This window comes from Doryrhamphus excisus, chromosome 8 (assembly GCF_030265055.1).
Source record: "Doryrhamphus excisus isolate RoL2022-K1 chromosome 8, RoL_Dexc_1.0, whole genome shotgun sequence".
Taxonomy (NCBI): domain Eukaryota; kingdom Metazoa; phylum Chordata; class Actinopteri; order Syngnathiformes; family Syngnathidae; genus Doryrhamphus; species Doryrhamphus excisus.
The window spans coordinates 6,888,513-6,912,918 of NC_080473.1; the positions used below are offsets into that span (position 1 = coordinate 6,888,513).

Genomic DNA, 24,406 nt, shown 5'->3' on the forward strand with positions numbered 1-24,406 from the left:
TGCCAGCCTGGTGTATGAATTGGTTAGCGGGAATTAGGCAGACACGCTTCCATCAGTTTACGCCAGGCCTGCTGTGACTATAGACGTAGCCTACCACCACATGCGTGTGACTCAATCATGGTTTTCACTGTAAAATGAGTTGGGTGTAGAAGGGCGCCACAGTTTATAAATCAATTATAACAACATTCATTCATTTTCTACCGCTTTTTCCTCACAAGAGTCGCGGGGGTGCTGGAGCCTATCCCAGCTTTCTTTGGGCGAGAGGCGGGGTACACCCTGGACTGGTCGCCAGCCAATCACAGAGCACATATAGACAGACAACCATTCACACTCACATTCATACCTATGGACAATTTGGAGTCGCCAATTAACCTAGCATGTTTTTGGAATGTGGGAGGAAACCGGAGTACCCGGAGAAAACCCACGCATGCACAGGGAGAACATGCAAACTCCACACAGAGATGGCCAAGGGTGGAATTGAACCCTGGTCTCCTAGCTGTGAGGTCTGCGCGCTAACCACTAGATCGCCGTACCGCCCATTATAACAACATCTTTATTATATTATTGTTATAATAAAGGGCTTATCATGACATTATATATTGTAATATTATCCTTATTGTGCTTCAGTATGTGTGGACTAAGTGAACAGAAAGACAGAAAAAACAGTATGTGATTATTCTTATGACTAACATTCAGAGTAACTCACTCTTGATGTCGAATGTGCATTAAACTGATTCATAAATATAAACATAACTAAAGGACACTACATGAGGGAATGTAATAAGATAATAATGAATAATAAAATAAACGCCACCGGGCATGCATGACTTTCTACATCTCTGACGTCCATGCCCGTATCTGAGGGGCACTATTTAATGGGCGGTGCACCGTCCCCGTCGTGCGCATTGATTGCACGTGTGAGCAGGCTTGGCTTGTCAGTCACACTTTGAACGGCTCTGTGGCGCTCATCGTCATCATCGACCAACCAGCGAGTCTCCCTCCTCCCGTTGACCGCCGAATGAGCCACACGGACAGCTAAGGAGCTCAGGATGAACGCTTGCCGAGGAGGACGCTAACACAGCCGAGGGCGACGTTGTGGGAGGGGGGGAGAGCAGACCGTTTTGCTTCGCTTTTCGAGGTGGGGGGACTTTGCCATGGTCCGGTCCGGGGACATCTTTATAACCTTGCTCCTTGTGGGCTGTGCGGGTAGGACTTTCTCATTAAGTCACTTAAAAGTGTGTGCTGCATTACTCGCCATTATAGTGATGATTGTACTCACAGCTGTTAGGACGGCAGTCGCCATCCTTGGGTCTCCCTTCTCCCCCACTACCCCCCCAGGCGCTCCGTCAGGCAGGTGCATTAGTAGTGGTGCTGCGGCTCATGTTAATTAGCTTACAGCGCGCACTATTTTTTTTCTCTTCTATCAATAAAGCCGGATTGCTGTGCATAATTTGAGTCACTTTGAGCACCGAGAATAGGCGGAAAATGCTAGCCATCCTTTGGCGTGACGAGCCTGGCCGCTGACTTAGCATTATTTTGCATGCCATAAAATGTGGTCCTGCAGAAGGGGCAGTCCTAGCGTTGTGGGGGTAGGGCGTGGATAATATGGGGGTAATGTGTCATGGGGATTTATGCTAGCCTGCCTCCACTCTTGCACTGCTGTGTTGTTGCTGTCGCTACTCTTGTATGGAACCTGTTTATTATGGATGGGGGGTGATGTTGGGTTCTCCTTTAACACACGCACACGCACAATCAGAGGGAGAGTGAGTGAGTGAGTGAGTGAGCGAGTCACGGTCCCACGGTTAAAGGCACACACTTGCAATGCGCCTGTTGTTGTGTACAGCCATGACGTTCAGGGTGGGGTGTGATGGGGGGGAGCCCTTGGCAGGTGATGCTGGGATGCATGGAGCCCATCAAGAGTCTGTCAGGGAGGGTGCCGCTCCGTTTGCTCCCTGGCGCTCAAGCACAACTCCTACTCTGAATCATCTGTTATGTAACCCGATTCCCTGATAAAGGCTTTGAAATGAGATGCTCTAAGTTGGTGAAATGTGTTGTTACATAAGTGCAACAGGGGGGGGGGGGGGTTCTTTGTCAGATTACATTGGTGATGACCTTATCATGGCGATTTAAATACAAAATAAATATGTTACATTTACATGTATTGGGTGGCGCTCTTAGCAGGTCTCGGACACTTGGTGTGGGATAGCCTTTTAATCCTCCTCGTACAATTGGATATGTCAAGGGGTGTTCCTCAGGCAGCCGGGGGGCAGCAGTGGCTCCTCCGCTCATATTTACTGTGCAAGACCGTCACGACTGTGCTTTGTTACAGCACACACTGCAATGTGTGCACGTTAAACATGTTAAAGGAATGCTATAATACTAGGCATGGTTGGGAATAACAGTACTGTTACCTTTCATAGAACACTAGCAGAAGGATTGATGTTACAGTCCAATATTCACATGAGGTGTGTTCCCGTGTTCCCTGTGTTCCTGGTGCTACAGGTTTTACCCACACTGCTGTCATTTTGGAAATGTATGCCTGCTCCACCTTATTTTTGTTAATAGGAAAAGCAGTGAGCCTCCCCTCAGGGAATATAATAACACTGGGCCCTCCCTACTCTCCCCGAAAACGCATTTTCTGGAGCATATTTTATGGCGTTTTTTGCTCACGTCAGATTTGATCAATTTCCAAACAAATGCAGTTATTTTGGAAAAACGCACATTTCCACCACGCCGGGGGGGAATCTCCATTCGCACTAGAAAAATATAAAACCCCATTTACCAGCTGTCATGCACATTTTGGCCAATCAGACTCCTGAAAAAGCCAGCACAGCTGGTATGTGACCAGTGTCTATGGTATTGATTGCAGAACTGACCGATAAAAACGGAATCTACTGTTGAATGCAGAATGACTACATGAAGGAAATCCTGCCATCTTGAGGAGATGGGATGTTTGTTTGGGGAAGTATTTCCTCGGCGGACTGCTCAATCATGCCGGACTCACAAACGTGTCAAAGCTGCGAAAAAACTTACACTTACACTGCGGGAATGGATGCTAGCAGGGTTAGTTTAGTTTAGCAGAGTATGCTAATGCGGCTGGTTGACACTGTGTTGTGTCTTACCGCTTGTTTATGCAAATGAGCCTTTTAGAATGAGTGAAAAAAGGATGATAGGCACGTTTATTCTACACCCAGTTTATCTTAACCGTCAACAGGATAATAACACCATCCTTAAGGGTGCTTTCACAGCGTCAGGCAGGTTAGAGTTGTGGTAAACATAAATACAAAAATATGCACTTTGGACATGTAATTATCTGTGTTAATGTTTCAAAAGATGATGTGAGAGTTTAAAAGATTTGAATAAAAGAAGAAAAAATATAAATGAATGGAATACATTAATGAAGGTATAAATAAATAAATACCGTACATCTAAAAATGAAGACTCTGAACAAATAAAAGAAATAAAGACTGAAAAAATATACTAAGTAATAAAAATAAATGCCATTAAACTTGACTTAATTGTACAAAATAATATATATAAATACACATGACTTGAATGAAGGTGTAAATAATAGTAAACTAGTGTAAGAAAATAATAATAATAATAATACAAATATATATATATATATAATTTTTTTTTGATATCATTTTATAACATTGATAATGTAGGCCCCAGGTTGAGACCATTTTACAACCCCTTAGTTAGAGGACTTCAGGGGAGGGACAGCAGCTTAGTCAAATAAAGGAAAATATTGTCCAAACCTTTCAACTTTGGTTACGTTGAAAGCAAAATGAATGAATTGGTAGTTGCTGCAGTGAGAAGGTAAACAGAGTCTAAGGCAAACAGAAAAATATGCTCCAGACAATCAGGCAGGGGGGTCGGGAGGCATTCTATGTTCTCTGATTAGGAGGCTTGATGTGGCCTACACACATCGAAAACCCCAGAAATATGAGACTCAGCAAGTAAAGTATGACATGGGTTTGGTTACTTTCAGCTTCCTTCATATGGAAATATAGTATGATAGAATAGAACTCAGAGCAATAAATACTATATCTGTCCATCTACCCTCCCTTAACAATGAAAATGAAAGAACCTAAGCTATCCTGGTGTACATACGTCTATCTGAAAGATCATCAGTTGTTTACAGTGCGATTGGATCCCTTAGTCTGTGTTACATCATCATTATAATGACGTAGCCCCGTCCCATGCTGCTCCATTCCCAACACAAGATGGAAGCATGGATGTTTGCATGCTGACTTGCAAAGGCTGCAGACTTCCTCATGTCAGTCTTTCACTCCGGGAGGATGGACTGCCAAAATATGTCAGTGGGGTTTGATATATTTAGAATTTATTCCAGCTGTCATCCATCCATTTCAGTAAACCCACTCACGCTTTGCTAATTCGCGAGAATGAGTCTCCATTATTCATAGAAAAGACAAAAATACAAACGAGCCAGAATGAATCCCATTTGTGATCAGTTGGAACAGCCATCCACCTCTTTTGGGCGTTTGTGAATATTTTCCAAACAGACCCTTGGGCCATGTCTGGCAGTGCTGGCAAAGCAACATTGATGACAGACACATACACCTTTGGGGGGGGCTATTAGGGACGCTATTAGGAGAATTACAAACTAAAAGCAGGAGAAATACAAGACCCAGTTTATCAGATTTTTATAGCATTGTCTAGGATAACTACATTTTAGTATAAAGTATGACTTTATACTATACTACCTTGCTAGAAAAGCTATTGTCTTTTCAGCTTTAGTTTTAGGCTGAAAAATATTCATGCACTGAATAATTGAACGGCGTACGTGATAAATCAAGTATTACCCTCGTACTCTGTGGACTTATTGTAAAACCTGCTATCTTACATGACACCATTATAAAAATCAGAGCTTTTAAATGAAGTATAGGGAGAATAAGAGGCTCCTGACACAGCGGGTGTAATTTTGCTCCAGTCAGGACCACTCGACCGGTCGGGTGACGGGGAGTGGATGAGACAGATCCAGGTCTGAGAGGCTTTGAGAGGAGAAGCGCTGCCTAGGGACGTAAAAAAGATGACATTTCATGTTCACGTGACTCGGCGTAGCTTTGTGAGAGGACCATAAACACACACTTCTTTGGGGTTTGGCTCACAAAAATGCAGCGTCAGTACTCTTCGTCTTTTGCGGGGCGAGCCGCATCTCTAATTCCTGTGAGGGTTCACATAAATCAGGTTAAACGCTGCACTGATTGAGCACGGCCTTGTCTGGCCCACTGCTTTTAAAATCAAGAATTCATTTTACTAGCATGCTGTTCTAAAAATCCAAAAGATGCATAGATGTTAGCTCTACCAGGAAATGAGAACAGTGCGTCCTTGTCACTCATTAAATTAAAACGAGGCCGGCACGTCGAGCGTAGGTTCCCCGCGGACACGTAACATTGGTTTGTCAAAAGCTTGAGGCACTCTGTGGCCTCAGCTTTGTGGAGCTTGAGGAAGAAGGCCATCAAAGTTTGTCAGAATGCGCTCGGCACACTGATTAAGCGCCTGACTTTGGCTTTAGGCAGAAAAATAGTTTATCTTTTATTACCAGGGCCATGCCTGCTTTCCAGGCTTTGCTTCATTTTACATACCTATATATACCTTTGCTGTCTTTTCCTTTGCATGTTTTACACTTAAGCAAGCTATTTCTATTCCTCAAGCTATTCCACAAATGATAGCTTTGGCGCTACGCGTGTGTGAAAGTTTGAACATGTTTGAGTAAACGTTTTCGTAAAAGTTGAAAACGTATGGTGTCTTCTCCTCCACCAAGCAGCTGCCAGGTGCTGGTGCATCGTGGTTGTGCTTTTATGGTACGCCATCTCCATTTTGCACAGCCCCAGACCACCCAGTCGTTACCTTTAAGTTTAAAGTACTCACATACTTTTGACATCTATTGCCAGATCTTTTCTTCTCCCCCGCTACTTGAGTGCCGACGCATCAACGTGCAGTTCTTGCCTTGACACATTTTTGACATCATGGATGACGTCGACACGTTGTCCCAACCCTAGTAGGAGCTTGGTTCCAGAACCGCTGCATGTGTAAAGTACCTTGGGATAACTGGAAAGTACATTCCGGCTCGACGCTCCATGAATCAAAGTGACTTGACGGTGGAGAGAAAAAAACAAGCTTTGATAACGGAGGTTATGTTTTGATCATATGGTTGACACCAAGGGTGTTTTTCACTGAACTGAGTCAGATTGATGTGCTCCAGTCAAAGTCAATCAAACTATACAAACTATGTCTGTGTTTCCCATACTTTCCTTTATTTGCCACCAATAGATTGGAAAGCTCTTTGCCGTTGCTCAGGCCCCTATGCGGACACATGGGAAACGCCCCCATTTGGGGTGGAGATCACAAAAACTTCCCGCCACATACTTTAAATGTAATTTTTACTAAATGAACATTTGCTTTCAAAAAAATTTAAAATGTAGAAGAGAATTACAAAGAATATAGAACATATTTAAGCCTTTAAGCATGGAGTAGGAGTGACGTCACATGTTGCAGCTGTGGTGGCACACAACCTGAGAGGTTTAACACCACCAAAGTCATGGTGCCTTGAAGCTGCGTTACGTGGGAAAAGCAGCGTTAGGTGGGAAAAGCAGCGTTAGGTGGGCAAAGCAGCGTTAGGTGGGCAAAGCAGCGTTAGGTGGGCAAAGCAGCGTTAGGTGGGCAAAACAGCAGTGTTATGTGGGAAAAGCAGCGTTACGTGGGAAAAGCAGCGTTACGTGGGAAAAGCAGCGTTACGTGGGAAAAGCAGCGTTACGTGGGAAAAGCAGTGTTACCTGGGACAAAAGCAGTGTTACCTGGGACAAAAGCAGTGTTACATGGGAAAAGCAGCGTTACGTGGGAAGCTCCCACGAGGACCAGCCCCCATTGGTGGTGACTCTACAATCCACCAACGCTTGACTAACACCGGAACAAACTTTGACCTTCTTTGCTGGGGTATGTGAGGTGTGTTCTGATGCATCGGTTACGCAGGGCAGTTGTGGCATAGAATAGCTTATAAAATTAGTATTTGCTGTTTTTTTAGAGACTGTTCCATAAAGAATAAGAGAGAACTTTATGAACAGATACACCTTCCACTCCCTTGTCATATAAGTAGGGTTGGAACAATTCATTCACTACCTCCGTGCATCAAATTATATTTGAACGACTCAATGACATAATTTGTTTAACAAGTTTTTCTTTGCGGACGGCGTATATCGATCTAACGTTGTTTAAAATGGTAATCAATCGATTGAATCGACGCTAGGAACTAAAGCAGTGCTTTAATGCACGCCTCCATATAAGTAATAAGTAAATACCACTTCAGCAAAGCGATCAGAGCCCTGCATGTCGCTCACCCATCATGGCACGCTGTCCACGCTAGAGGGAATTGTGTCCCAGTTTGAAAAGAGATGCAGATGAGTCTTCATAAGTAAACCTTGAAAAGAAGCTCACAGTGTGTCTGATTGGGGAGAAATACGCCGCACGCATCATCTTGGCCACGATAAAGCAACACGCTGGTGGCTAGAATTTATCTCTCCTCTTCTTTTGTGTGTCTTCTCATGCATCCGTGCGTATCGTTCCACGTGTGTTATTGAAACACTATAAGATGCATTGCTATGCTCAGAGCAGGTTGTGCCTAAGGCTGTCTTTTCATGCAGTCACCATAGCGTCCCCCCCCCCCCCCCCCACACACTAACATTACGCTCCTTTATAGTCGGACTCATCATTGGTTTGCAGCTGAGACATCGCACCAAGTATTAATGTTATTACGGGAGGGGGAGAGAAGAATCCAATTTAAAGTAGTGACGGGACACGCGGTAGTAGTAGGACGCTGCTCTTTTTAATCTCTAATTAGATCACACTAAGAAGGCGCTATCTCCAGGGGAACTGTAGAAGCGCTACCGTATGTGATCCACTTCATAATGATGTCATTTATTCTCGCTGATAAATGCCTCAAATACATTTTCACCCAGTTGACATTTGCCACCTTTGTCGATTCCAATGTATTTCTGTGAATTGTATACTTTAATGCATTACACTCCAGTTGGAGTATATACTGTGTAAAGTTGCACAGCAGTTTTAGGGACATGAGAAGGAATGGGCTCCCTTTTTAATAAAAATGTATTTACAGGCATGTGCAGCGTTTTAAAGGTACTCTCAGACTACGATAGTAAGTAATACGATAATGCGATACAAGTAATACGATCCAGCTGTGTAATTCTAAGGAGTATTTTAGGAGCACCTGCACAGTATGGACATGAATGGAAAGCAACTGTTGTCCGTAGGGAATTGCAGACAGCTGTTATCCGTGCACATTGTCACGCATCAGCATTACAATGCTCCCTAATATCTCACCAGCACTTTGCTTTCTATCAGTCAAATGTGATATTTTTAACTCGCTGCAATATGAGCTGGTCATGTTCACCTTGACCTTTTCTGCAAGTTTGCTGCTGATTGATCCTAATGAATAATGCATGACTGTTGAATGGCCATTACACCATCAGCGCTGCCTGAACTCCTGGAGTGGTTGCTCAATTCTCCTCTCGCCCGTGCTCTCAAAATGCACGTCATCTCGCCGTTGGCTTCTTTTAAGTTCATGGGAGTATTTTACTTTAAATGCTGACTACACAACCATTAACCAACTCATTCAGTTTTCCAGGATGCCCTCCAGAACCCATCTTATATTCGTCTGGCTGTGTACTCCAAAAAGGACAATGCACTCCATTGAGAGTGCTTCATAGCAGCCAGTAGTAATATCACCGAGAGCTGGCCCACACTGCTTACAAAGCCACTGAGCAGGAGGTGTGGCTGGAAGATTTGCAGAGATTAGACTCCTCCTTTGAGTCGGAGGTCACTGGACCGCTACAGTAAGCTCATCTGTGGCAGGGTGATGGTGTGGAATATATGTTGTATGCATTGGTACAGGCCATATAAAGTATTAGATAGTGGCTATACATTCTCTGTTTAGTACCTACTTCAATTTAGCAGGCTTGGAATCCTGTCCAAAGTTCTGCAGAGCCTCAGGTTTTTACCTTTAACAACGAAACGCTTTGTTGAATGTTGAATGTTTGTTGCCCTCATCATCGAAGTCAGCATTTCAAACAACCTGGTGGCCCAGAATTCCTTCTACACTCAAATGTATGGAGGTTGTAAGGCCCTCTTTAGGACATGCATGCACTGTACTATGTTGATGGCTGAATGCCATCAGAGCTTTGTTTATCAAGACATGGTTTCTGTTAGATTTTTCCATATTATTCTCAAATATTTGGTCATCTTCTGTCATTTGGCATCTGCAGTTGTTTTAATGGCATGAAGTCAATGTTTATTTGGATTTTTCAGTTGCTTCCCTGTTGTCCAGCAATGTTTTGTTCAGATTTTGTATCTGACAAGCAAATGTTTTGCCTCGAATTTTAGTGTAAGATGAGTTAGTTGTAAGTATTTGCAGAGATGTTGCAGTCTTTGGTTGCTCTGTTGCTGACAAGCATTTTCTCCAGTTGTATAAACAGTTCAGGGGTTGAGAGGCAATTCTTCATCAGCATGTTGCTGCTGACTGCAAACTCGAGTGCGTTCATACTCGGCACCACGACGAGAGGACAAATTTAGCAGCCATCTTGCCATTTTTGCTTGTTTCTTGACATAGTTTCCATTCATAACGGACTGTTTTGGGATCTCTTTAGTAACTTTTCCAAAGAACGCATGTATGCGCGATGTTCACGATGGTTTCACTTTATGCCTCTCTACGACTACCTTACACCTGGATGTGCATCCCAGCCATGGCAGGAATTGTAGGTTGACGAGCATCGGCTGTGGAGGTTGGCTTCTCTGCATTGCTACAATATTCAAAGCTGTCAACATTAGGATCCGGGCCAGATATTGACCATTATTCTCTGCAGGGTGACTGCAGACCTCTGAATGTAATGACGTAGTAGCTTGCCGTATCTTTGGTGGTCATAGCTGACTGAGTAACACTGCATCGTGATTTCTGGCTTCTCGCTTCAAATCCATTGGTGCAAAAATCTTCAGATCCAGTAATATATGTCGCTGTGCATTCAAAGCAGTTAAAGTCAAATTATAGTTAATATTAAAATGTCGACTTTCCCATCGTCAGTAGGTATGAATAATAGAAGTAGCCATCCTGTGTGCAAGGATTTTTCTGAAACCACGCCCCTCCCCCATCTCGACAAAAGATCACAGTTAATCTAATCTTATTAAGGTACACACTCTTAGCAAAAAGTGAGCCCTCGTGAATAATAAATGTGTCATTAATTAATTACCGAATATTACATGTTCACCTTTCTAAGACAGCAAAAAGCCTCCATGTTGAATGCACTCAATGTAAATTCATTGCAAAAGACTGGTGATAGGAAAAGTGTGGATAACTGGTGATGAATAGTTTTTTCAGCTCCCAGACAGCTGATATAAGATACCCTTCTTAATTGAATGTGCAGGTCTTAAATCTTAGATTGCATGGATTAAAGCCATTAACAGTGGTGCTAATTCTGTGGATAAAGTCCTTGTTTTTCCTGTGCTGCACTACTGTTGACTGAAACATTACAATATTCTGTGTTAAGATGGGACATAATGGAGGCGAGGAAGAAAATAGGATGATGTGGGTGGTTATGGCTCCAACCTATGAAAGACACAAGACAGCAGGGTCCGAAGCTTTAATGTACCTGGTGAGCCCACGACAATTTTCAACTAGCACATCGTGAATCAAAATATGGTATAACATGCTAGTTCCCTGGGTTTAAATGCCACAAGATGTGTGCTTATTGTATGTTTGGCCTCTCGCTCCCTTCTTCTTCTCCCTTTGGTCTCTCGCCCCCCCCTTTAACAATCTCCACACAGTGTGAGTCATTGGCTTCTGCTGCCTGGGGGCTGTCTTACTGTTGCTGCCAGTAGACGCCGGATATGTCATGAACCCCATCGCGCATCTTTTTCATGAATGCCATAAAGTGTAAAAGCAGATGACAGGCATGGAGAAACAGAATAAACAAGCTCTCCTCACTCGCCATGATGACCCGCTCCATGTGGGTACCCTGGACCCTGCACAAATGATGTCGGTGTAATATCAGAGTGTCTTTGTCAAGTCTCTTGGATGTTCACACTTTGAACGAGAGTAAATGGAAGATAACCCAGGCAGTGTGGGTAAACAGAGGAATACAGCTTCGAAAACTGGATCATGCGAAAACCACAGCATTCGAAAACCGAGGTTTGACTTTACTTTTTAATGACAGATAATAAATAATCGATCATCGTCCAATGAAGGAAATTTAGTCGAATTGCCATTGCGAGTTCAGGTAATAACCACCCACACGTAACCCAGACTGGAACGCCGCCTTATTCCTGTTCAGTTCCACTCCATTCAATCAAGGCGTCTAACCTTTCATTGACCTTGCAGCGGCATAAACAGTAGCATCCTTCATCATACCGACAAAGGCGCCGCACCGTGATAAAGGGGAAGCAGCTGTTACGCTGCGAGCAAACTGCAATCATCCACTGTATTCTCAATGGCATACCGGGGGACCCGAGCAACCGCTCCCTCTGGAAATCACTTCAAAAGAGCCCCCATTACGGGAGGCCAGAAGGGAGGCAGTAGCATCGAGCTATTGGCTATGCTACGATAACACGTGTCTGAAGGAAACAGGGTAAGCTTTCCTTTTGACGAGAAGATAGCAGTCATTGTCGCTGAATGGGTGTGTTTGACATCAACTGTTTTGGCGCCTGTTTTTTTGTCCTGCTGCAACATAGTATGTCAATATACGATATCTATGCACGCTTCCATATTCATATTAATTAGGTAGTCCGGTGCAGGCGTACGCATACAGATGATCAGTGACAGTCTTGCTTTGCTGTTGATGTCTCTAGACAGTCTAGCCCCAAGGAAGAGACTTCAGATCTCGGGAGGTTAGCCCTACCCTTGAGTCTATTTTTACTGTAATGACTCTGATTGGCCAACAGGATGTGTGTATGTGTGTGTAAGCTTGTGTTGTGTTATAAGGTGCCTCTGTGCCATCTGTTGTTCTCAAAGGAGCTGTTGCGAAGACAGTCCGAGCCAAGTCAGTCTGTCCCGCAGAATGCAAAGTACAACCTTGGGGGGAGAAAAGTAGCATTAGCCTTCCTAATGAGTTAGTAGCTTTGATCTCGAATAAGTCTTCGAATGAGTCTACTTTGATTGTGTTGTTCCAATCAATGTAGTCAAGCTAATAATGTCCAACAATAAGTGCTATTATAAACTTGGATCATTTTTGTGGTGTCCGCTCCACCACAACTGTAAATTGGTTGAGGGGAATGCTTATATACGTATGTATCAAGGCAGTGATACAATGATGAAAAAAAAGTCTAATATTCCTAGCACTATTCAAAGACACTAAAAACACTTGCAAGCAATAGTAATATTCCATTGCTGAACGAGATTAGACCTCATCTGATGATTAAAAGATATGGTTCATCACACTGAGCTTCACTTAGGCTAAGAATTAGCAACCACGATGTGTCCTGTGATCCCTTTTCATATTAGCATTAAGATTTGCCTTCCCTTTAAGAACCGCTTCGGACATGGAATTAATTCTTGCATGGTTTGAACTCTCCGCTCTCTGATTATCGACTTACTTATTCATCTAGACTTCTGTTAAGGAGGTCTGGGCTGTCGGGATGATTCCTGTTGTGGGCAGCTGGAGCCCATCCCAGCTGACTGACTGTGCCCTGTGATTTGCTGGCCAACAGTCAAGGGTGGACCCCGCCTCTCCCCCACAATCCTAGTGAGGATAAGTGGCATAGAAGATGTCACAGTTCCAGTGTGGCTGTGCCAGAGATTCCATCTCTTAACCATCATTTTACTTTCCAGTCACAAGTGGTGAGTGGCTGTAGATTTCATAGTTGAAATGGGGTTCATAAGTGATGAGATGACTCCAGAACCCTCCCCGTCCGACAAAGGAAGCTAACATAATAAAGGCATGACCTTCAAACATCAATAACTAAACAACCTGGTTCCGTATTCTTGGAAAGAAAGTAAGCCTCAAACCATCACAACTTTTGCTGCAACTTTTTGAAGAAGTTGCCGTAAAAATCAGACATTTTAGGCGGCAACAATCACAATAAAAGCTCACCAAATCCTAGAGGGACTGATGCTATAGCAAATTAGCTTCTTAGCGGAGCGGATTACTCCTGTGCTATGGTCAAAGAGATTTATTTGGAAATGGACTGCAAGAGGCCGATTTGCCAACGAGGAGATTTATTGCACGTCCATATGAAAAGGAAACAGTAAATCCAGGTGACAGCAACACTGAAGCAATTGCATGGTTGGGTAGCTAAAGATCCTTGTCTTGGAGATTATTTAGAGGAGGAGCAAGCCTTCAGTATTGGAGATTATTTAAAGGAGGAGCAACCCTTCAGTATCAGTGTCAGTATTCATGCCTTGCTGAACCAGAAGACAGAATGCCACTTTGGAAGTAGAAGTACTCTGGCTATCCTTCACATTAGTAATTCACCAATGAGGATTTGAACGATGCGGACACTGTAAATGTACGGAACAATGAAGCTTTTTCGGTCTGCGATACTGCCGCTAGCATTATTGCTGTTGCTGTATTATAGCACATCTGCTGGGAGACACCGAGCCATAAAAACACCCGACTTGTATCCAGCGCTATTATGTTGTAAAACGCACAGCTCGGAGATGAGGGCATAAAGGCTTTGATTTAAAACTTGATTATTGATTTTTGGAATGTTCTCAGAAGGCTTGCCGTTGGCTGGCCCCCCCGCCTCTCGCGGCTCCAGCATACCCCCACGACCTTAGTGAGTTTTGTGTTTTGTGTCGTCAAGACAAATATAAGAGAAAAAATTTGTCATCTAGTTAAAAAAATACAATTACATTCTCCACAAATAAAAACAAATAAAAACTTGTGTATCTTTTCAGTTTGTTTTAAATATTGACAAACTGCTAGCATGAGGCGGCTAAATATGCAATGTAATGGGATTCACCTATTTGACCTATAAAGCCTTCTAGTTATACAGTATTTTTACAGTATTTATACAGTACATACAGTATTTATACAGTACATACAGTATTTATACAGTATATATAGTATTTACAGTATATACAGTATTTATACAGTACATACAGTATTTGTACAGCATTCGTAGAGTATTTATACTGCATTCATAGAGTATTTATACAGTATTCATAGAGTATTTATACAGTATGCTCTGCCCATGTAGTAAGAGCCACATTCATGATAACATACTATAATGCAGTATTGTGGTGTATTCTGGTCATTTTAAGCATTAGCGGAACTTCCTTCCTGGATGCATGGATTGTCCAGAGCCCCTAACAACGTGTACAACGTGTACATAATCCATATATATAAAGCAACGCGTACATAATCCATATATATATATATATATATATATATATATATATATATATATATATATATATATATATATATAAAGCAACGTGTACATAATCCATATATATAATATAAATAACATAAGAATGCTGACTATTGTGTACCTGTCCGTGATGGGCTCCAGGAGCACAGCTTGTCTAACTGCTATTGTCATGCACACGTGCTAATTGTCCCCGGCGCTAACCTTGCTAAAACAGATTATATTTTGATTCACACTCCAATCCAATTACAGTGCACCCTAATCTCTGGCGGGTCAGCACCAATTACAGTGCACCCTAATCTCTAGCGGGTCAGCACCATACTCCTCCATTCAGGGGTGGTTGCCCCACCAGTTGCTGCCCACCCCGCACACACACACACACACACACCATGATGAGTACTCAAGTGATGCTCCCCCATATTTCTGTTTGTCTGGCTCTATCTGCAATGGTGCATTCCCACACATCGACCCCCCCCCCCTTCCTGCCTTATCCGGCTCGTCCCAGCTTGTCTGCCTGGCCCATGGACACAGAGAGACACAGTTCTCTGTGTGTCCATGGGCCAGACCTTGGTGATGTCTTGTCTTGGTCTACTTGTGTTTGAGTGGTTATTGTCATCCCCCCCCCCCGTGCCTTCCTCACGCCCCCCCCTGTTTTGCCTCTTTGTTATTCCAGCAGTTATTACACCCATAAAGTCCCCCCGTGTAGCAAGTGGACGTGTGTTAGTCCTATCAAGCCCAGCACGGCATTATCCCGCAGCAGCCAAGCAGGACAGGCTTTGCTTTTCTGTGGGAACGTGTCGTGACGAGCTGGAAAGGGGAACCACGAGGGATCCTTCATCACGATTAGTCTGGAAGATTTTGCTTTTTTTTTTTTTTACCTCCCGAGTGTGTCTGTAGTGCTTCATTGTGTTAGCAAAGATGTTGACATTTCAGTCATTGTTCAGGCCACACAGACCCCCTCATTCTTGTTTTTAAGTCGTTGCCGCAACCCTAATTGCACCTCCTGCAATTTTTCCATTTGACTGCACATGCACGTCATTTTCAGGCTGTTCCGGCAGACATCAGCAAAGGTTGTGCTGTTTTACGGCAGCGCTGGGAAGAATGGCAAATGTAATGGTGGTGATGGTGGCCGGTGCTTGCAGAGATAGCATTTCCATAAGTAATCACTTCTTATGCTTCTGCACTTTTATTTTGCCTTTTGCAAAGGTGTGCTATTTCCGTTTTTTAATGTGGTCTTTTATCCCCCTCTCCGTCCCCTGACGGGGTCATTACAGGAGGACACAGCATGATGGGCCGCAGACGCCGTGCTTCCATCTTCTGGGCCTCTGGTGCTGTGATGCACGGCTGAGGCACACGCTGAGGGTGTGGGGGGGGGGCATTTACATGAAATGGCTTCAATGAGGGAGGGAGGAAGGGAGGGAAGTCTTCTCCACAGCCGAAGTGGAGTGCAATGTTGTTTGACACGTCACGTGTTCACAGAGAAGCCCGGAAAGGCTTCCACCAAGATAGTACTGGTTGGCAGTACTTCTACTCTCTATAGTACACCTTGTTCTGGCGGCTTACGTATGTGCTACATACGAGTTCATTCTCAGGGTTTTCTGTTCTATGGTAATATTAGTACACGGTTATGTGGTATTATGGCCTATTAGCGCCTGTTGAAGCAAAGTGGATATACTTTTTGCTTAAAGTGAAACATAAAACGGCTAAATGAACTCAAGTACGAATATAAGGCCTTGAAAGACTTTGTGAATGACATAACATTGTACACTAGTCACTGGGTGTCAGTCATGTTACTGCAATACGAGGTCATTTCATATAATAATCCCGAATAAAACGCCGTAACACACAAGCAAGAGTAAATGGATTATTGACTCTTGACTAGAAGGGTTTTCACTTATTTAGAGGGCTCTAATAACGATAAAAACTTTATTTAGAAGGACTTGACAGGTTTTCTATGCTCTGACTACAAAAATATTTGATATACTTTATTAATAAGGAATCCTGAATAGCTTGTTTGTCAGGTTGAAATCTCTGCTTGATTGACAGGGGTCTTCGTCTTGGGGGGAGATGCAGGTCCACTGTGGACTGGTAGCCAGCCAATCGCAGAGCACATATAGACAAACTCACACTCGCTTCCACACCCACAGTATGGATAGCATAGAGTCTCCAGCTAACGTAGCATGCATATTTTAGGAATGTGTGAGAAAGCCGGAGTACCCGAAGAAGAGAAGATCCTACGCACGCTCAGGGAGAATGTGCAAACTCCACACAGAGGTGTTCCAATCTGCCAGCCTGCCCAGCAGCCCATTCCAAAAGAAAACAACAACATCATATCAGAAAGAAAGTCAAAATGTTGTGGGAATAGATTCATAATTATGAGAAGAAAAATGAAAAAAAAAGAAAGAAAAAAAGCAAAAATTGAAAAATTATGGAATTTTACAAGGAATATAATGAAAATACAGAGAAAAAGAATTATTAACGAATTATTATTATATTAGTATAAGTATTATATTAGTATATATTAGTATTATTATTATGGTTATTGTAATTATTGTTATTGTATTATAACAAGAAGAAAAGGCATACAGATTTTAAGACGACAGACTTGTAATTTTAAGAGGAAAAATAACTTGCGTACATCAAATATTAAAGAAAAATATGTTATTCGTCATAACATTCAGAAAAGTTATTTAAGAAGAAAGTTTAAATATTAGAAAAATTACGAAAAAAATGCAAAAAAGAGGAGAAAAAGAGCGAACTGCATATTAATAATTGGCTTGTTCAGCTACATCACAAAACAGAGGCATTATTTTGTAGAAATACATTGTTAGCTTGTTAGCATATCTTTATCAAATATGAAAGCGGCCGTTGCATCCTTTCAAGGTGTGGACACGCCGGTCACTGTCGTATTGAGGTGGGGACTGGGGATGAGCTCCAGTATCCAGCCTAAATACATATGTGTATTTATATACGTATATGGTGGCGTGAAATAGTGTTGCCCCCTCCTTGATTCCTTTTTTTTTTTTTATACCTGTTTGATGATGTGAAACATTTACATATACTTTTTCACCCACCATACATGTTAGCCTATTGTGATTTGGATATACGGGAATATATTTGTTTGCATTTTGTACTGTTGAATTGTAAAAGAAGTATTTCACGACCCGGGGGTGCCATCCTTATCTCACAGCCTAGCAGGCGATTGCGCATGCTGACGCTGACACGAATGGTTGATGTTCAATTTGGGCATCCTGAGCTTTCTTGGCATAATGGAACTGGCCTTGAATCATTTGTTTGGAAAATGTAGTGGGCAACCTGTATGGATGTTGAACCATCACACCGCCACATCGCTTAGGACCACCAAGGGAATGGGTGAGAGAAGCAGAGAGAGAGAGAGAGAGAAAGTGGTTTCCATAGCAACTGGTAGATGTGAGTATAACTGCGGTTGAGAGGCATGAGTAGCAAGCAAATACAAGCCTAATTCCTTGGAGCCAGCAAATGACAAAAACAAGCTGTTTGATAATTGATTGTCTTTTAAACAACGGTGCTCTCTTCTGGCCTCCATACAATAACTAAGAGGGTCAACGGCCGATGTTTGTCTGTGCACAATGAAATATGAAATCCCTGCTGTTTAGCTGTGGTACTTCCTTGACATTTTTCCCTTTTTACGATGAAATGATTCCAAAGCCGTAATTAGTGATACAAAGAAGACATAGACGTCGCTCTATCAGGTGTGTATTTTCTTCTCACGGCTCAGCCGACAAGTCTTCCAAGAGATTATTACACGGCGGTGATGTACAAAAACATCCATTTTTACAGAACTGCTACATTTTTCATGAAAAATAAAAAAGCATTTATTAGTCAAGCTTCTGTCGCAGAGCAAAGCGGCGAAGCAAACACGCACACATGAATCATTTCAAAAGGGTATTAAAAGAATGTCCACCACCCCCCCAAAATAAGCATTTATTTTGGATACAATGAAGTCTTTGTTTGATTCTCTGGAAAATGACAACGCAAATTTAGTAGCATTGATTTATTCTTTGCAGCTAGCCCAGCATCATCTGATGGCCATTTTGATCCTTCTCTTTTTTTACCCAGTTAATGATAGTTTAACTGTTCCTGTCATCTTGCTGGCCTTGAAGATCAAGCGTGTGTGTGTGCCGTACGCCGGCGGAATAGAAAATGAGCTTAATCTCATATGAAAAACAAAGTCTGGTGGTGCTACAGCTAAGACTGCAGCACCTGAGGTGTTCCTTCTAAGATAAGTGTAGACAGTGCAGAACAGGGCCGCCCCGCATCCCTGAAAGGTATCCCAATGTAAGCTAGGGTGCACTTGCTCTTATCGCTTACCTTCAATGTGACAGAAGAAAAGTCAGTGCTTTCCTGTGGGGAACCTGAATTTCAAGATACCAGCCAGAAAGGATAGGTTGAGACACTATTTGTGAATATTTAAGAACCACCTGCCGATTGCTGTCACTCAGACCATCCATTTTGATGGATGAAGTAAACCTCCAGTCTCACATCATGTAACACACACCTAACACACACCTAAGTACGCTGTACATAGAGCAGGGGTCTCAAACACGCGGCCCGGCACACAGTTTGAGGCCCCCGCCTTGATATGAAAGTTTAATGTTAGTGCGGCCCGCGCAAATTTGATATGGATGCTGTATGGTATCATGTACCCAGAAAAAATTATTACGTTTGATTAATGTTCATGTTAAAGGTTAAGTAACTGTTAATAGTTATCCTCCCTATCCGTGTGGAAGTGGTAAGTTTTTGGCTATTTAAGTTTAAAGGAAAGAACTTGAAAGCTACCGTTTAGGTTGCTAGCTCTCTCGTTTGCGAGTTAGCATGTGTCTCAAGACACAATAATGCTTTGTTAATTTTAATCTGAAAAAAATAATTTGTCTACCCACCAACTATATGTGGTTTCTTAAGTTTTTATTATTAGTATTATATTTATTTATTACTGATTGATTTTCTTTATTCTTGATTTGTTTATTTGTCATCTTATTTTGTGCAGAAAAATAAAAATTAAGATATTTGAGAACAGTGGAATGTTTTATCGGAGCTTTTATTGTAAAAAATCGGAACCAAAGCACTGAAAAGGTTTGTATATTTTTCTGTTTTTAATAAATGCGGGGTTTTTTTTGTTGAAAACCTGATGCGGCCCAGCCTTGCCCAGACCCTAGCTCCAGTGGCCCCCAGGTAAATTGAGTTTGAGACCCCTGACGTAGAGCATGAAAATGAAGAAATGGGGTGAGTAAGCATTGCAACCAACCATTTAAGTGTCAGGGGTTTTCTCCAACTTTTCATCAGCTGACCAACAGCCAATTTCAGATTGTTTGCAATAAATTGCTTACCCAAACATATTTTGGCCTCACTGCCATTTTTTCTTTTTGCATTTTGAAGCTCTACTTAGAATCTCCTGAAGATCCAAATGGACAAAAGATTTTTTCAACTTACTAACTGGTGTCAATATTTAGATCAGGATCGGTGCCATAGACAGGATCAGGATCATAAACTGTGAGCAAGCCCTCCAGTGTGGCTTTCATACGAGGAAGTGGCTCGCTGGCCGTGCTACTAGGAATATACCTTTACTGTATGCTGCCCGAGGATAAGCGGCTTAGACGATGGATGGATGGATGGGTGGGTGTGCTGCCCTAAATCTGACGCCACAGTGACAAACAGAAACATAAATTATTGACACTGCAAGCTGTCTCCGTGTGGTAAATGATCATGCTGCATACAAATATGACATTGCCCACAGCCACGGTAAATGTTAAATCACAGAAGAATTCCAAATGTCAGATGTTCCATTTCCTTCTGAAGCTCCAGCAACAACGACACACCGAGTCTTTCAAATCTGGTTGAAATGATGATGGCCCGCATCCCGAGGTTGATTGATCATTTGGTTGGCTTTAGGAGCTTGAAATGATGATAAAACATTCTGCATCCATAATTACCAAGGTTGCTTTCCCACTAACTCTTTAGTGGAGTGTAATCAAACTGGAGGGTTTTCTACTTCAACTACTTTGTTTGCTCGTGCTTTGTAGCCTGGCAGATTAAAGCCAATTTTGTCCTTGATTTTTGGTGCAAATACTAACGTAACCTATATATGATAGGTTACTAACCTACACATACCTACCCCCTTAAAGGGGAAGTGCACTTTTTGGGGAATTTTGCCCATCATTCCCAGTGTTCTACACCGTGCTACAGTGCTAGTGTTCCATTACATAATGGACCTGCATATTAACCAAGCTACAGCGATATTGTCATTGTAGCACTTAACACGAAAACACAACACCCATCAGGGTGTGGTTCTACGTGGTTGATAGTTGATCCTTTTATGGTAAAACATCATTATGCAGCGAACAATGTTAATTTTAATTTAACAGTTTATCAGTTGGCTGCACAGTGGACGAGTGGTTAGCGCACAGGTCACACAGGTAGCAAAATTGTAAACACTAGATGATTTTACTTTTTCTGTACTTTACTTTTACTTAACATCCGTGCTACCACTCAATGGTACAGTGGCTTTCTGAAAACAGGTTCCTAACAAACCTGGGGTGTGGTGTTTGCCCCCCCCCCCCAAAAAAAAAAATAAAAATATGTCCCCAAACTGTGGTTTTGGGACACAGTAGGAATTGTAATAACATCATAAAGCATCAACATTGGGTTGGAGAATACTTGCAATTAGAAGTAATATAAATATGTTCTCCACCGCAATATTGGCATTTTAATTTGGGCTGCTCACATCCTTGGGGCTCGCTCCTTGGGCTTCAGATGGATGGGTCTCTGGGGGATTCACATTCAGATGAAATTTGTAGGACAGGCAGTTGCTTCATGTCATTTAGCTCCCCCCCTCCCCTTTGAATGAGTCTGTGCCCTTTAACAAGACAGAATGAAGCTTCTGTGGATCTTTAGCCTTATCAACGTATGGGACGGGATGGGAGAGTTTGGTGCAAGAGCAATTACTGTCTGATTCATAACTTTATAAAGCAATTGAGCCATGGACGTGCTTTGGGTTTCAGGGCAATTGTAGAATATATAGGGAAACTAGAGTCCCCGAACCTTATAGGCCGGATATTTGACATCCAAGTGGATGTGGATGTCTGGATAGATTCAGCATGCGGCGATAAGGAATCGGCATGTTTGTGATGAGTAGGAGTAGACACTCTGTTGGCAGCGTGACGGTCTAATGTCAGCTTTAAAAGAAAGACGGATTCTGTTTATACATCAAATGTGACCAAACCAAATACTGGAGCGTTTGCATGCTGTTCTCACTTCAGGAAAAATACCATAGGTCCTGGAATCAACCCTTTTCAAATGACGCAGTGTGATACTGGCTCATCTTTTAAGTCATTCACCAGCTTTTACAATGAAATGACGCTTGGATGAGGGCCTTTCTGTTGTCGGGCTTCATGTCTGTGATTAAAACACTAAAATAGTCTTGTAAAATCAAGTTCATATGAAGGATCTATCCACATGACGTTCCTCGGTCGTCTCACTGACTCTGTTTGTCTTTACAACTTCCTGCCCTTTGTAACGTCCCTCGCTCTTGCCCTGACACCCAACGATATAGAGCCGGATTTCAGGCCCATTTAGTTACATTTCTTAACCACGGGAAACCCTAACTGCTCCCCTTGGGAAACAAGTGAAGCTTTGTTCTAATTTAGCTCCAAAGGGTTCAAACCAGACCTCTCCCTGAGATGGAGAAATCGCTCTTTTTCTATCCAGACAGTGATGCATTGTTGGCATTTACAAATGTACACCTTGCATCTCTGCATTAGTTTCCAAGCATCATCTTGTGGTTTCTATTGGAAGGGCAGAAAAGCTCAGCTATGAAAGTGATTGTTTTTTGGAAGCACATACGGTATGTCTTTTACTGCTTTTTCAAACTAAACAAAACCTTCAATCATGGACAAACATCAGTGGGACCGCAAGTTTAGATTTGTACATTTCAAAAATATATGGACTATTTGAGTTTGTCAGTCAAGTGGACCTACGTACATCTGGAGTAGTAATAATAGTAGTAATAAAGCAGTAAAGATAGTAAAGGGTGGAAATCATCAAACTGTAACCTACTTAAAATCTGCATAGTGGTGGTTATGTTTATATACTATATATACTATATGTCTTAAATGGACATAGTACATAGTGGTGGCTATGTTTATATACTATATGTCTTAAATGGAGATAGTACATAGTGGTGGTTATGTTTAGGGCTATATATACTATACGTCTTAAATGGACATAGTACATAGTGTAGGTGGTGGTTATGTCTATATACTATATATACTATATGTCTTAAATGGACATAGTACATAGTGGTGGTTATGTTTATATACTATATATACTATATGCCTTAAATGGACATAGTACATAGTGTAGGTGGTGGTTATGTCTATATACACTATATATACTATATGTCTTAAATGGACATAGTACATAGTGTAGGTGCTGGCATTGCAATCTTGTATCTAGTCCAGTTTAAACTCAATTCTAAACTATATTTGAGACTCCAGGACTGATTTCACAGCTGTTAGAATAAAATAATATGGAGGGACATTCGGCCAGTAAAAGTGATACCCTTCTGTGTGGACCTCACAGAAAAGTCGAAGAAAAAGCACACGGGTGGACTTAATCCTTAATTTGTGTTCCAAGTCTCAGGATTTTCTCAAAATTTGCAACTTTTATTTTTCTCTGTTTGTAAGCGTAGACTTTGGTGTTTAATGGAACCTACTGTTCCTGTTGGTGGAAGATGTTTCTATGAGAATTGGTTTTATTTAATGTTGACATGTTTGTCTGTGTTCTTCTCCAGTTTCGTTGGATGTGCAGATCACACCCAGCCATGGTGAGATTAGCCTCGGGGAGTCCAAATTCTTCATGTGTGAAGGTAAGTTTGCTCTGACAGTCCAGCCCACACAACAATACCGGTGGTCCTGGGTTTCTGGTGTTTCGTGGTTATGAATGAATGCGAGACTTGCTCAAGAATGAGTTAGAGCGGAAGAAGAAGACGCTGCGGCTCACACCAGCCACACCGCTCTCGACATTGGACCCGCATTTGTTCTCCTGCCGCACCCACTAAAATACAGTCAGGACTCAGTCTGTTGTGTTTTGTAGTTTTGCACTCAACTGCCATAGAGCTGTGTATTAAAGCGTAAATTTAGGTATGAGTTCCAACACCAAAATTTGACCCACAACGCATCGTAGGAACAGAATTCGTTTGTAACCCGAGGACCCAGTACACTTGAAACATTAATCGTGTTTTGTTAAGGATCAAATTCCTGCTATTCACTCTGTACACATCACCAGCACAGAAAAGGGTGAAGTAAATCAGCCCACCGTATCCGAAATCCGAAACATAATTCCAACAAATCTATTTTCAGTAAACAAATGTAATCACCAGAAACAACTGTAATTCAATTGTTGTGTGCAAAGTTATGTAATCATCATTTTCTGTTGCTGAGTCACACCGCCAGCGCTGGTGGGCCCTGAGTTTGGGGGGGGGTACCATCAACCGCAGGGTTTCATGCATAAAGGAGATGCCAACGTCAGCAGGATCCAGTCTGGGGGAACTGATTGGCTCTGCTTTACTACTTTCTACATACATTATAGATAAGTGTTTTTGGGGTTTTTGTTTTTCTCTCTCCCCCCACTCTGTTCTTAGTTACCGGTGTGGCGAAGCACATAGACTGGTTCGGACCGAGTGGGGACCGGATAGAAGCCAACAGACCCGACATCACAGTGACCCGAAACGATGAGTCGTCTTCCACGCTCACACTATACAGAGCCGGCACGGAGAACGCGGGGACGTACAAGTGCGTTGCCACCAACGGCGATCAGCAAGGGGAGTCAACAGTTAACGTCAAAATATTCCGTAAGTATTTTCCACACAAACAATGCAGCGTATATAAAATATATATATGGAAACATGAATATGTTGTTTATTAAACTTGTAGTATTTTATTGACTGCTCTAGGGCAACACATTACTCTCGTTT

The 24,406-nt window shown here is 42.3% G+C and overlaps 1 protein-coding gene across 7 annotated transcripts in view; it reads left to right on the forward strand.

Annotated features, from left to right (window-relative positions):
- The first annotated feature begins 934 nt into the window (after positions 1 to 934).
- ncam1b (neural cell adhesion molecule 1b) overlaps positions 935 to 24,406 on the forward strand; it is a 60,827-nt gene continuing 37,355 nt past the window's right edge. For 4 of the 7 annotated variants that reach the window (XM_058080146.1, XM_058080143.1, XM_058080144.1 and 1 more), the window contains exons 1-3: positions 935 to 1,206; positions 23,225 to 23,299; positions 24,074 to 24,283. In XM_058080146.1, coding sequence (XP_057936129.1) covers positions 1,155 to 1,206; positions 23,225 to 23,299; positions 24,074 to 24,283 — 337 coding nt within the window. In that variant the 5' untranslated portion in view covers positions 935 to 1,154. The remainder of the gene's footprint in view (positions 1,207 to 23,224; positions 23,300 to 24,073; positions 24,284 to 24,406) is intronic. The other 3 variants (XM_058080147.1, XM_058080148.1, XM_058080149.1) reach the window with 1 other exon arrangement.